Source organism: Amblyomma americanum, chromosome 3 (assembly GCF_052857255.1).
Source record: "Amblyomma americanum isolate KBUSLIRL-KWMA chromosome 3, ASM5285725v1, whole genome shotgun sequence".
In the NCBI taxonomy this organism is placed as follows: Eukaryota; Metazoa; Arthropoda; class Arachnida; order Ixodida; family Ixodidae; genus Amblyomma; species Amblyomma americanum.
The window spans coordinates 101,712,981-101,726,585 of record NC_135499.1 but is presented as its reverse complement, the minus strand read 5'-3'; the positions used below and the strand labels follow the sequence as shown (position 1 = coordinate 101,726,585).

The following is a 13,605-nucleotide window of genomic DNA, read 5'->3' as shown; positions in this document are numbered from 1 at the left end:
GCCTGATTGTTTTATGCGAGCCTATCCTTCTCTAACTTGTTCTTTGGGACACACTGAAAAAACTGCATAATTGTTTCCTTTATGCTCTGTGGCGTGCAAATTTTGTTTTGGTACTTCAGAGACAAAAACCGCCAGAAAAGGAAAAGCAGTAATGTCGAGAAAATTAGCTGTAAGAAACAGAGAGCACACACATCGATTATGTGGACGTGGCAGTAGATATTACGGATGCACGATGGACGGGAGTCGCCAAAAACTTGACTCATATGCCCCGCCCCTACAATCACGTAAGCAGTTTATTTGACAACAATACAACTTCAAAGGACTCTGTTCAGCTCATATACAGAAGAAACTTTGCTTCACGCATCTCAGCGAAGACGTCGTTCGAATACCAACTATAACAAGCTCTGTAGACAATGTCTTCGTTTTTGCGCAGCTCACTGTTGCGTAAGTACACAAGTGACCGATGTTCGGGACGTCTTCAAGACCTCAGTGACACTAACAAAATTTAAGACATCTTTTTGTTGTACTTCTGTGACATACCAAGTGTCTTTCTATCCAAGTCACTGTTTTCTGCCATTTTATTACGCTACTATTTCATGTCGACGATGTTGCCTTCATTTCTTTTACCGTGCAAGATACTTTCCTCACAGAATACATTTTGTTGTCCATATGACTTTACTTGTTCAAGCTCACACACTCTAAACGCAAACGGCAATGAAGCTCAAAAAGTCAAGAAGTCAAAAAGTCAATTCGCTCAATCAAGATAAGTCATTCAGCTAATGTAGCGAATAATCAAGAAAGACCCGAACAAAACAATTCCACTTCCAGTCTAGTTTCGAGTCGCCCATAGACAGCCCGTTGCGTATCTGCATTGGCAGCAGCTGTAAAACAACACACAGAGGGCAAGTATTGCCAAACACCAAGAAATGCATCGTCGTTCTGTTTCGGTTTCCTGAAATCGATGAACGCGATCAACAGGCACTGAAGAAAGGAGAAAAAAAAACAAGACAGAAACAATTGGCTCTAATAAGCGCCTTTTTAGTGCGTGCAGCCAAATCCAACAATACGACTATGATTCCTAGCAACACGTTATCTGCGGTTAAAATCCGCCTCAGCGGTGGTATCACGGCTAGAAGGAAAAGTCAATCAGCCTTCTCAGAATTTCGTACTTCACCATTTCCGCTTCTGCGTTCCATCCGCTGGCCACCTAAGGTTCAGAGGCTACCGGAGGGTGAAGTGGCTGCCACGGTGACATTGTGATCCTGGGTTTAACTTCAGGGTGGAATGTCTTTGGGGCCTGTTGGTTCATCATTGAACAGATAACATATCGCGGTAACTACAGAGGACGAGGCGACTTCTGAGGTGGCTTCCGTCCATCGATCAACACGATGATAGGCAGCGCTTGTGCTGTCTTCGCCTCGTCCTCTGTAGTGATCGCGATATGCTTTCGGGGTTCAACAAGAGAGTAAACTTTTTTGGGCTTTCCCAATTTTAATTATTGTGGCCTGGAATATTAATTTTTTCCCTCGCTGTTTCTTGGTTCCTTGGCAGTGGTCTAAGTTTGAAGTAAACATAAAATAAATAATCTAAGTGAGCCACAAAATCTTCACGGCAGCTTGCATTTTTTTGCGTGTGAATACTGATAATTCATTTAAGTGTGAAAAAGTGTGTGTTTTTATTTTTGCCGGAAGACTGAGGAAGAGGTGTTTATTGTTTTCGAAGTTCCAAAGGTTTCAATCAGTTCTGGCTATTTTTGAAATTTTGCACAAAGCGTATTCAAGCAGGTAAGCAATAAAAATAACAAAATAAAAACTTCTAAAATAGCAAAAGTGCTCACCATCACACATATATATCTATGTCATTTCCCGTTTTTTGCGGTAAAACTTTCTCCTTGGTACGCCTGAAGCCTTCATTCCATCCATTCACTCGCTGCACAAGTGACTTCGCCGACACAGAGCAACGGAGCAATCCCATCTCATTCGAAAAGCCCCGACCGCCATCGACGAGGAACTTCGCTGTCGCGGCGATACGCGTTGGCTCGCCACTTCCGACTTATAGTTTCGTTTTCAGCTCCCTGAGCTCATACGAGTCATTCTCGCCACATCGCCGATCGCCAAAAACGTCACCGCAGCTATTCTCGTCATTGGCTGTGCCGAGACAGCATATCACTCGCCGGCTCCTCGAAAACAACTGCCTTCGAAGCACATCGGAAAGCACAGGTGGTCCACAGTAGACAGCTCTCTCGGGCTGACTTCGTTCACAACGGAGGGCAGCTCTTGTTTGACTTTGGTGTTGGCAAAAGGCCTACGTACAGCGGGATGCCGCGTATCTGCTGCCATTCGCGAATCCGGCCGAGCCAACGTTGCCGTTGCTGCTCCTGGAAGATCCCAGCGAGTGCATGTTGCTGGCGGCCATGTGACTACTGCTGCTGGCAGGGGGCGCTGCAGCGCCGCAGCTGGCTTGGGAGTCGGTTCTCAGCCTTTGCTCTGAAAGTGTTAATCACAAGAAAGCAGGACGGAGGTTAATGTTTCGCCTCTTACAGTTATGTGGGGCCACAATGTATAACTTGTTTGGTTTGGTTTATGGGGGTTTAACGTCCCAAAGCGACTCAGGCTATGAGAGACGCCGTAGTGAAGGGCTCCGGAAATTGCGACCACCTGGGTTTCTTTAACGTGCACTGACATCGCACAGCACACGGGCCTTTAGAATTTCGCCTCCATCGAAATTCTACCGCCGCGGCCGGGATCGAGCCCGCGTCTTTCGGGCCAGCAGCCTAACGCCATAACCACTCAGCCACCGCGGTGGCTTACAATGTATAACTGTTGGCAAAGTACAGTGGCAAGACTATCGCAGGCAGCTTGGACGTGCTGCCCCGTTTGAAACCGCCGTTGCTTTTGCAGACAAACGGAAAAGCTAAATCGAGAAGCTCTAAATATTTTTCTCAGAAAACTGTAGGCGCTCCATGTGCCAACAAGGCGTTCATTTCTCTCAAGCAAGAGGTGTTCTTGTAAAGCAAGTTACAGAATTCCACCATGTTTCCAGTTTGTTACCATTCGTTTTGATGCCGGCATGGAGGGGTCCTTTCGCTATTCATTTATTGTCTTAATGCATGTTCACGGCCTATTTATCGCGTTGTTCTATCTTGGACTGCTAGAACCCGCATTTCACGTCCCCTATCAACCAATCCTAACGTGTTAATTTCTTTGTGCAGCAGTTGAAGTAATTTCAGAGCGAAATAGTTAGACTGCAACTAGCCAAAACACAAAATGGTTCCTAAGCCCCGCCGCGCGAGCCATTCTTTAAATGAGATTTCTAACTATTTGTTAGGATTTTCGGTTGGTTTGCAATTAAACGCCCTTGTCGGATAGATTTGTACGCACCAAAGCTGCAGTTCAGTAATCAGGCACTTGGGACTAATATCGAGCACTTGAAATTTCGTTTTTAAATTTAGCCGGCACCCTGATATAATTTCACGGGCATTTTTGTATCCATCAAATCCTGGCCCCTACTGGCATTAATACAACCCGCGATCCCGTAGTCCATAGAAGTAGACTGTGGCCGCCAAACCACCGCAGCATCTAAAAGTAGGTGCGTGCACGCAGGCGCTAAAGCGCTGGTACTGAAAGTCACTGCGGAAGATGATAATGACTAATTATTGATAATATTTAACCGCCATTTAACACGCTGACGTGTAAGTAGTTGCTCAAAAATGTGACGTCATCGGACGCAAGTCACTCGTTATACATTGCTCGATGCGGCGCTGTTTCTTTCCAGCAGCTAGAGATTCTCTATTCTCAAGGTAGTTCCTTGTGCTGAAGAGTGCTCAAGTGGTGCTAAACTGCTGAATACCGCGAGGCTGCACCACCGCACCACTTCCGCCAGCGTCTGCTGCCGGATAGGCGATGAGCTGCCCTAAAACGTTTTAGTTAGTGGCATGCTATTTTGCTTGTTTTAGTCCGTAACACTCCCGCTAGGAAAAATCGCAGAAAGATGACAGCAGGGATTTGAGCCAATCAACTGCGCGCTGTGCATCCCCAGACTTCTAAATCTCCTGAAAGACAGAACAACTTACCCCGCCGAGGCTTGATATTCAAACCGATGCTAACGAGCGCCACTATAAGTGGCTTTGAAGCAAACCTCTTAGAATCTAAACTTCTCACGAGGGCTACACATGAAGGCTATGACTAACTCAGATTCGCCGCGTCCCATGGAAAACGGAGGCGTCTTAAGAAACTCCGCACGTGTGCTCAATCTTGCAACGCCGAACATCGTGCAGTCCATGTTCTAAAGACTAATCAATTTACTCGTGTCGTGAGAATCTCCACCCGGCCAGTTCTAGCAAAGTGTCGTGTGAGCATTGAAAAAACAACCGCACAGCAGCGGCCTATGACGAAGCGAAGCGGCGAAGCAGACGAGAATACATACGCGCACAAAGCGCCTGCCGTTTTCAGCCTAACATACCTCTCCGCTTTATCGCAGAGCACTGCAATAGCTGTGTGTTCGGCACTCTTGTGATGCTGTTAAACAATTGGCCCGGTGTACGCTTTAAATGCTTTGCAACGTGCCTCGCTCTTAAGACCTCTCTTAATTTATACAAAAGGAAAAAAAGCGCTTTCTGACAAATTGGAACTTTAGCTATGCGGCCGGCTTATCAAAATGCGTTCTGGTTTTATCTGAACGTTGTACGAAGGGTTTGACGTGCAGACTGTGGACGTGTGCATAGAGGAGCGTCGTAGTCAAGGACTTCTGCTTAATTTAAAGACCCTGGGGTGTTTTAACATTGACTGGCACCACACAGCACAGGAGCGTTTTACGATTTTGCCTCTACTGTAACGCGGCCGCCGCGACTTTTGGTTCACCAGCCTAACGGCAATGCCAATGAGACGCCGCGGTGGGTCCGCTAGGCAACATAGATGGTAAGCTCAGTAATGAAGAGTGCTCAAATATTAAATCTCACGAAGCTGCGCTTTGACTGCATTCACTAAATATGACTCATACATACAAAACCACACCACGCTAAATATTCTCAGATCATTGGGTATGGAAATTTTTGCCTTGAAGCAAATATCATCAATTTGATTATTTTTGGAACAGTATAGAAGGACAGATGATTTTCTCTGGGTTGAACAGCGTGGGCGCCGCCGTTTCCCGCACAGCTTTATAATAGGCCGCAGCCACAAACGCCTTCATTGACCTCGAAAACAATAATAATTCAGGTGGTCAGTGATAAACCCATCTCAAGGACACACCATCAATGGTCATATCAACCAAGTAGGTTCGGAATAAGCGCCATCTATTAGGTACCGCTGCAACTACTACGATCACTTGTGCGCTTCGGGAGAGAGCGAGGAAAAGTCTAAAACGTCTAATAAAAGCAACATCTTTTCCGAACCTTTACTTACCATCTTTGTTAAGTTTCCGCCTTCGCCATTTTATGAGAAAGTATATAAAAACGACTAGGATGATGAGCACGAACAGCAGGCAGATGAGCATCGCAATCAGGCCTTCGTTCGACACTAGGAATTCTGAACCTGAAACAGGAAAGAGAGCTAGTCAAATGCATTGCATATGTTTACACCCTCCTCGCTATTTTGCCTATCAGTCTACACAAGGCATGTCTGACTTTTCGGTTCCAGTAGCATATTCGTACAAGCAGTCTTGTTACTAACACATACCTTCTAAGTTAGCATACGAAAAAGCAAGCTATTAAAACTTCTAGAGGCTTGCAAATGTTTGACCTCACTGTATTTCCAATCACATAAGTTACTATCTTGGATTCTGCCACCGTTGCATTTTCTTTTTCGAAGACGCATGTTGAGTTTTCGAAGCATATTTATAATTCTTGAAGTTCATAATAGTGTTTCTTTAGGTGTTTTCTTCACTCGAAATGGAAGCGAAGCCAAGGATTCTTTATCGCTTAAAACATGAACCTCAAGCCAGCATGCCACAGTCTGTGTGAGAAAAGGAAAATTTTAAGCCAGAATTCTGTGAGCCTTGAAGTGGAGAAGCATTCTTCTAACACGAAATAATTTTTTTTGGCCAGCAAAACATGTTAGATTACATCATAAGCAACACTACCCATTCATTTGTGTTAGCCCAAGTATCAATTCAGTGCTGGCACTAAACACTCATCACAACAGGTGTTCTCTGGAAATAACCACGGCTGCCTAAAAACAGATCAGACAAGCTTGGTCTGGAGCAAATAAAACTGTGCGTTAAATTATCATCAACTGTGATTGCAGCCATTTCTCACTTGGCTAGAAATTCCAGAGGTGCGTTTACTATTACACGACTCCCTGCGAAGCAACTTTGCTCGACTCCGCGGCAAGCAACGAGACCGGCCGCAAAACTGCAAACGATAGCCCGTATTTACGAATTTAACCGCAAACCTAAAACAAGCCACCTTGTCAGTCAGGCCGGGGCCATGTACCACGCGCGGCTGGCGGCCATGGGAGCGCTTCCAATATAATAAAATGCGAAGCGCATCCCACATTAGACGCATCATCTTTCTTATCCCCTTTCACACCTCCGTCTCTCTCAATGGCTCGGGAGAACAGAGGTCATGTCGACAGCTCCAGGGATCACATCATCTGAAGACTAGCGTGCCGAAGAAAATATGTGGCTCATGGCATGTCGAATAGTTTAGAAGAACTTCCATTCGGGCAACATGGTTTTCTGTTTCTCAAGAAAGGAAAAACAGTAGCGCCGAAAAGCACACACGCAGCAGAAGAACGACGTAGGACAAGCGCTTTCCTATGTCGTTCTTCTGCTGTGTGTGTGTGCTTTCGGCGCTACTGTTTTTCCTTTCTCGAGTGGCATGTCGAATTACGTTCAGCTGGCCTGAGGCAAATTTGTAACACTTTGTTGTAAAATACGCTTAGTCCTTGAGCCAAGCCCTCTGCACAAACTGGTGCTATTTCACAGGCAGAAGCCTATACCGGATATTTCAAACAGAAAAAAAAACATTTTCATGAACTTACTTTAAGCCACTGGACATAATTTGCTGTAAAAACATTAATGATCAGAAGATCACTTCACAAAAACTACCTATTGTTAAGAAATCCGGGAGGGTGTGAAATGAGAGGTTCAAGCTCACGGAAAACACGATGATATATAAGTTTTTGAAACGAATAAAAATTTATTGGTCTAGAGGTTTGTACCACGAGGAATTCCGGCGCTTTTTTCCGCGCAAAATCGAAACTGAGCACGTAAGACGCGCTGGAAGCTCGCTGCGAATAAATCGTCCGCTTCTGACGTGCTGAAGTGCTTACAGCGCCTAATTCAGACTCCACGCGCTATTTTACTACGTCAGGCACATTCTCTTCCTTCCCCGCTTGGTGCAATGAAATACTCATCGTCATGAGTGTGGCCGTCACTTTTGAGACCGACGAAGCGAAAGAAAAATAAAGTGCATCCTTTGGTACAGTGTAGCAAGAAGCTCGATTTGGCGCCGTAGTCACTGTGATACGCCATGAGCGGACGTTCCATTTTGCAGCGAAGCGTGTATCTTGCGCAGCTTTCGCGATCAGTTTTGCTTTTGTGAGCGAAAAAGCGCCCATTTCCTCGCACTGGGGAGCTGTCGGGAACTACTTTTTATTCGTTTCAAAAACTGATATGCCTTTCTCTTGCCCATGCTTCCGAATTCTCCATTGGCACTAAGCACTCAATTGTTTAATTAAATATAAATTATGAAATTTTAATCGATTAGGTAGATTACTAGAATGACTTTTATAGAAACCTCCCTAAGCTGTAGCACACAGTATGTTCATGAAAACATTTTTCTACTTCTAAATCCCGATATTTTAGAATATTTTAAAGTGTACGCTGAAATTCCAAATATAGGTGCTTCACCTTTTCCCGCTGCCAGCGATACATGTCATGAATTACCACGGAAAAAAAATGGCCGGCGATTTAGCATCGCTAAGCACAAAATATTGAGCCACAGCATAGTTATTTGCAGGTGGATCTCACTGCAACGAGCCTCAAAGCGTGGTTGAGTTGTCTACTGACTCAGTGAGCCCGTTATGCGCGTCTTCAACTCTTTCATCGTGAGTGCAAATTTGCCTAATGTAAGCCGGCGGCCTATGCTCCAGTGCCGCGTTTGTCCAGCAATATCAACGCAAGCGCGTATTCCTCTAGTGCAGTGTTTCTGCCACAACGTTCTCTACGCCAACGCATGTAACGCACATCCCTTTTTCACTACCGCCGCATGGTTCAAAGCGAGAATATTAGTTTGATCATTGTATTAGTTGATGAATATTATGTGCAGTGCACAGCTCAAGAGCGTGCTGCAGTTTAAAACACAGCGTTTTCGGCGGCGGCGTTAGCCTAGTGCTTCTTGCGCAGTGGCCAGCAAAACTGATTTATTTGCGCCGCCACGAGTTCGAATCGAAGTCGCGGACATTTATTTGTTTTCTTTTCATTTGTTTCTTTCACTTGGTAAAAACCCACAAATACCTCAATAATCGCAAGGTCTTGCTCAGTGTTTACCCATCGGAGTAGTGCTATCGCACTGGAAAGTGTGCAATGGTGGATTAGAACTTACAGTTTGGGGCGCATATTATCTGCAGAATGCTTCTTTGAACGAATACAAAAGAGGTGCTGAACCCAGCTGTTTCGTTTACTTACATACACGGTGAAACACGTTTCTATAGTTCTCGCACAGCACTGCAGTTCCAATTAATTGAAAGCATCAGTGAGTTTGGCGGCGTAAACAGCAACAGGTAACTCTAAGACGTTATGATATAGCATCGTTCAGCCCCCGTGAGAAACATGTGTACGTCTCAGATGCGGACGTATTGCCGCAACAAATACACACGTTCACTGTTTTCTATAAAACTGTAAGGTAAACGAATCGCGGAAAACGACACTCAAGAGGCAGAAACCACGACTTGGCAAGCACTGCGCCTACACGCGTAGTCCTGCCTTTCTCTTAATGCGGTTTGTCGCTTCACGGTGCCTGTCCATCAATCAGGGCTGCTTTACTGCCTCAGTGCTGTGGCTCTGTTTCGTTAAGTATGCGCATATGAATCAGAGTGATCATTCATTTAGGATTCCATCGAACAAGATAAACAAGTTCTCGTGTATGGTGTCTTTCCATTTTCCCTCTACAACAAATATAATGGATAGATCCTTCATGTTTCTCGGCCTCTTTTCTCTTTTTCTCGGCAGAGGAAGTGTAAGTGGCACACTGTGATGCATACCGGCCGGCACGACGACGAACACGCAGGGTTGTCTCTGGTCGCCGACCTGGTTTCGCGCCCAGCAGAGCAGCGTGCCGTAGTCCTGGTGCGAGCGGACCACGTAGCGGGCAACACTGCGCGTCCCTTCCCAGCTGTACGTGTCCAGCCGGGCGCTCTGGTGCTGAGAGTTGTTGAAGCGCCAGCGGAAAGTGACGGCCGTCGGCTGGGCCTGCACCTCGCAGGCCACCTGCAGCAACTTGGACAGTCGCGTGGCGTACACTAGCCGCTGACTGGACTTGCAGACAGGAGCGTCTGCAATAGGCGGTAGTGGACAAGGAAAAATGTTCATTAGGCTTTGTAAAAATCAAATTGTACGAATCGCTGAAAGTACAGGAATGCGTGTTTATTGGGGCAAGTGTTTGGCGTCGACTTCCATACGTCTCTGTCATTTCACTGTGTCGCCCACAACTTCGTATTATGAACATATTTTAAATAAGATAGAGTAAGCCCTCATCTTCACAACGTCCGTCAATCAACCCCTTTATTTAACCGCAAAAAAAATGAAGGGTAACAACCGATAAGAATAGGTAAGAAGCATAACACTGCAGTAGGTCGGCGGAAGAAAGGAAAGGCATGGAGGTTAACCACGCCAAGATCGGTTGGCTGCCTTACAAATTGAGAAGAGGATAAAGGACGCAAAAAAGAAGAGCGAACGAAAGTAGCACTCGTAGTAGGTTGTATGCACTGTAGTAAGATGCTGAAAAGTGCATCTTGTATGTTGCGATCATATGCTCGCAGTGGTTTCCAAATGGAAATGCACATCTGAAGGGCTGCTCGAGGTTCATAATGAATAATAATAATAATTGGTTTTGGGGGAAAGGAAATGGCGCAGTATCTGTCTCATATATCTTTGGACACCTGAACCGCGCCGTAAGGGAAGGGATAAAGGAGGGAGTGAAAGAAAGGAAGAATAGGCGCCGTAGTGGAGGGCTCCGGAATAATTTCGACCACCTGGGGATCTTTAACGTGCGCTGACATCGCACAGCACACGGGCGCCTTAGCGTTTTTCCTCCATAAAAACGCAGCCGCCGCGGTCGGGTTCGAACCCGGGAACTCCGGATCAGTAGTCGAGCGCCCTAACCACTGAGCCACCGCGGCGGGGCAGGTTCATAATGTCATTTTCTGTAATGCAGGCGTTACTTTTTTTCTGGTATGTACCTAGTGCCATGGCCTCCGCGACTTGTAATGTAGAATTGCTTTGTACATCAGTTCAGTGATCATTGCTAGTTGCCGGTAATGAGGGCACGAAAAGAAAATCAAATTGGGCCTCTTTTTACATTTCATAGCCCTTATCCTCTCAGACGGAACTCATGCTATTATTGTGTCTTACCAAGCACGAAGCGTAAAAGCCTGAATGAAACAAAGGTGTCAAAGTATTGAACCTTATGTTGATTGTTCATGTGTCAGACGACATATTTGATAAATGTAATTCGTATAGAGTTAATCTAAAGGCCGACTCCTAGCATGACTCCTGACTTTAGCATGACTCCTAAGTAGACAAAAATAATTTAAATGTCAAGTAAAAGAAAACAAATCCACAGCACAGAATGACAGGAAATGGTTTTAACTGATGGATGAATAAAAGTATGCAGTTTTTTACCGCTCATCGTATCTGAAGTCTTTTAACGCTTTCCTGTTTCTTTGTTAACCTAATTTTAGCACTTTCCCGAGATAATTACAGAACACTCAATGCAACAAAATACTATAGAGTGATTCCAGTAAGCGTAAACTGTTAGACATTTGCGCCCTGTAACTTAAATGGGGCGATAAAAAGGCTAAGCCACGCTCTCACTCTTTCTACGCGTAGACAAAAACTTTGCTTATTAATGCTTCCGCATATGATAGCGATTTTAGAGAAACTGAGCGAATTTCAATGTTAGATATACAATTGCTTAAAGAACCAAACCTTTTTTTTTCTTATAACGCGCACGCTAATATCGGATGTTCTGCATAACTTGATCATCCAAATTGTAAAACGTTTTATCCTTAATATGTTCCCTACATTGCACAGGAAAGCTTTTCCACCGCACAGTAACGTCAAGCACGGTAAATAGTTGTCTGGTTAGCTGCTTATTCTCAAACATCCGCAAATTAAAGCACTACTTTGAAAATGTGCCACCGTTTCTATTTACCGGCTGGCTCACCACTGAATAACAGACCGCCATAATTACTTGATTGGCTACTTGTGGCACGCATTCCGAAAACAACAACGCGCGTTTTGTAAACGTGTTATTTGGACAAGCTCTGCTTCGCGTTTTTGGCCCAAGGTCTCTCTTCTCAATGAAATAAATTTTAAATCGCTCCTTGGCTACAGTTTGCGCGTTGCATTCACACGGTAGCTAATCGCAACGTGGTCCTCCAGGACTTTATTCTGTAAGTATTTGTTCATAGTATTTGCTTTTGTGGGGAAATTTTCTTCGAAAGTTTTATCTGTTCTGTTCTAATCGACTTAGAGATATAAGTGAAATCTAGGACAATTTTTGTTTACCCGCCTGCTTCATATGTCTAAAGAGCACTTCATATGTGGGATCTCTGCTTATAAGCTGTAGCAGATATATTTGCTTCGTCACTTCTTCATTTTTCCGCAACCTCGGGGTCACACTCCACACATGCTGTGCGCCTAGTCGAACTTGCTGGGGACCGCTGCCATGAACCAAAATGCACAGTATGCTTAGGTTTTGTGCCATGCACTAATAATACTAGCACACTTGGAAACCATCTAAGACTGATGCACATACATCTTTCCGCGAGGGTCTTGCAGCGACAGTTCTTGCTGTTTCATTCACCGTAGGTGCCCGGATGTGAATCAACTGCAAGCAGCTGTGCGGAGAGTCTTCATTCACAATACGGCTTATAGCCTGACTGTCGTTTTAAACACACTGATGACCTTTAACATAGTTATTCCGTAGATACTGCTAATTTGTTCATATAAGTGTCCTTTTTCCGCACCCAATGTGGATAGCTAAACTAAGCCAAGGTTGTACACTTCTCAGCTGAAAAGCAGAGCCCTCACGCTTCAGCCGGAGCTGGACAACGTTGCTCATTCCTCTGCCCTCCCGGTTGGCGGCAGAGCACGTGTAGTTGCCCACGTGCATCAGCGTCGCCTTGTGGATGGTGAGCGCTTCGCGGTGCAGCGTCACGCCGTCCCGGACTGGCACCAGGGGGCGGCCGTCCCGCTGCCACAGCAGCTCGCGTACGGCCGGGTTGGCGTCAATGCTGCAGCCCAAGGTGATGTCCATGCCCTCCTGGAGACGGTCCGGACCCAGGTTCGGGTCCATCTGAAGCCGCAGCTTCGGACGGTCTGCGACGTTTGGTGTGAGAAAGAAAGAGAGATGATTGACTCGACCTTTATTCTGCATTCTTCGCAGAGAAGCAGTCATGCCGGGAGTTAAATCCCTTCGTATTAAAATTCACTGCTCATTAAAACACTGCACCCTCTCTCTCCTTTTCACGCCATTCCCGTACTCATGTGTTTATCGAGGCTGCAGCTGCCTACAAGCACTTCAAACTAATGGAAACAGTTTATTTACTTTGAAAACAGAAATTCATTACTATCCAGCGCAATCTGTAAAGTTAACCCAAAACACGCACGAAGCACTTATTCCTGTAAAATTGACCGGCTAAAGCCTACATTCAACAGAAAATAGATGCAGTATATATGAGCATAAAAACTTCGGTAATCCAAGCTCAATACAATTCCAAATAAAGCTCAATGCAAACGTTTGAGCTCAAAAAACATGACAAATTGGAACTCAAGGAAACGAAGCAATGTTTTTTTTTTTTCAAATTATCTCTGAATGCATCTGAAATATACGAAATGCTACTCAGTAACTTCTCAGCCATAGTAGGCACTTTAAAAAAGAACGAACAGCATGACAAAATTCGGAGACTTGGTATTGAAATTGCAAGATAAGTCGAACTTTCTTTCAGAAAGTGAAAGAACGTCCGCTCTTCTAAAAAAAAATCTAATGGTGGCAACTAAAAAGTTCTTAACAGGCGGAGGGCTTTAGAGCCGTGACCTTAGGTTCCTTCTTTAAAAGGCATGAGCAACTTACAAAACGCGCCAGGGCACGTTAACAACAGAAATTAGTGAATTTCGTGTACAGAATTGTGGTCCTGATATTACACATTAAATCACACACGCGCACAGCACTGTGTTGGTTACAACTGGAGTGGGGCGTCCAGTTATTAATCGTTCAAGGTAGAACTCGCGGAGCATTCGGTCACTGCGTGTAACTACCTGACGGAGAACAGACGGGACGTCAAGCCCGTGTGTTCGAGGAATGCACCGAGGTTCACCAAAGTTCGCTCACGAGTACGCGCACTGCCCTGCAGCCACAATAGCGTCTTGATGGAGTCTGGT

General features: G+C 45.2%; 1 protein-coding gene across 1 annotated transcript in view; it reads right to left on the bottom strand.

The window, feature by feature from the left end:
* Positions 1 to 277: 277 nt before the first annotated feature.
* LOC144124747 (neural cell adhesion molecule 2-like) overlaps positions 278 to 13,605 on the bottom strand; it is a 170,010-nt gene continuing 156,682 nt past the window's right edge. Inside the window, exons 7-10 of the mRNA XM_077657611.1 lie at positions 12,256 to 12,543; positions 9,204 to 9,494; positions 5,403 to 5,531; positions 278 to 2,486 (exon numbers count right to left, since the gene is read on the bottom strand). Of these exons, the coding sequence (XP_077513737.1) occupies positions 2,305 to 2,486; positions 5,403 to 5,531; positions 9,204 to 9,494; positions 12,256 to 12,543 (890 nt within the window). The 3' untranslated portion in view covers positions 278 to 2,304. The remainder of the gene's footprint in view (positions 2,487 to 5,402; positions 5,532 to 9,203; positions 9,495 to 12,255; positions 12,544 to 13,605) is intronic.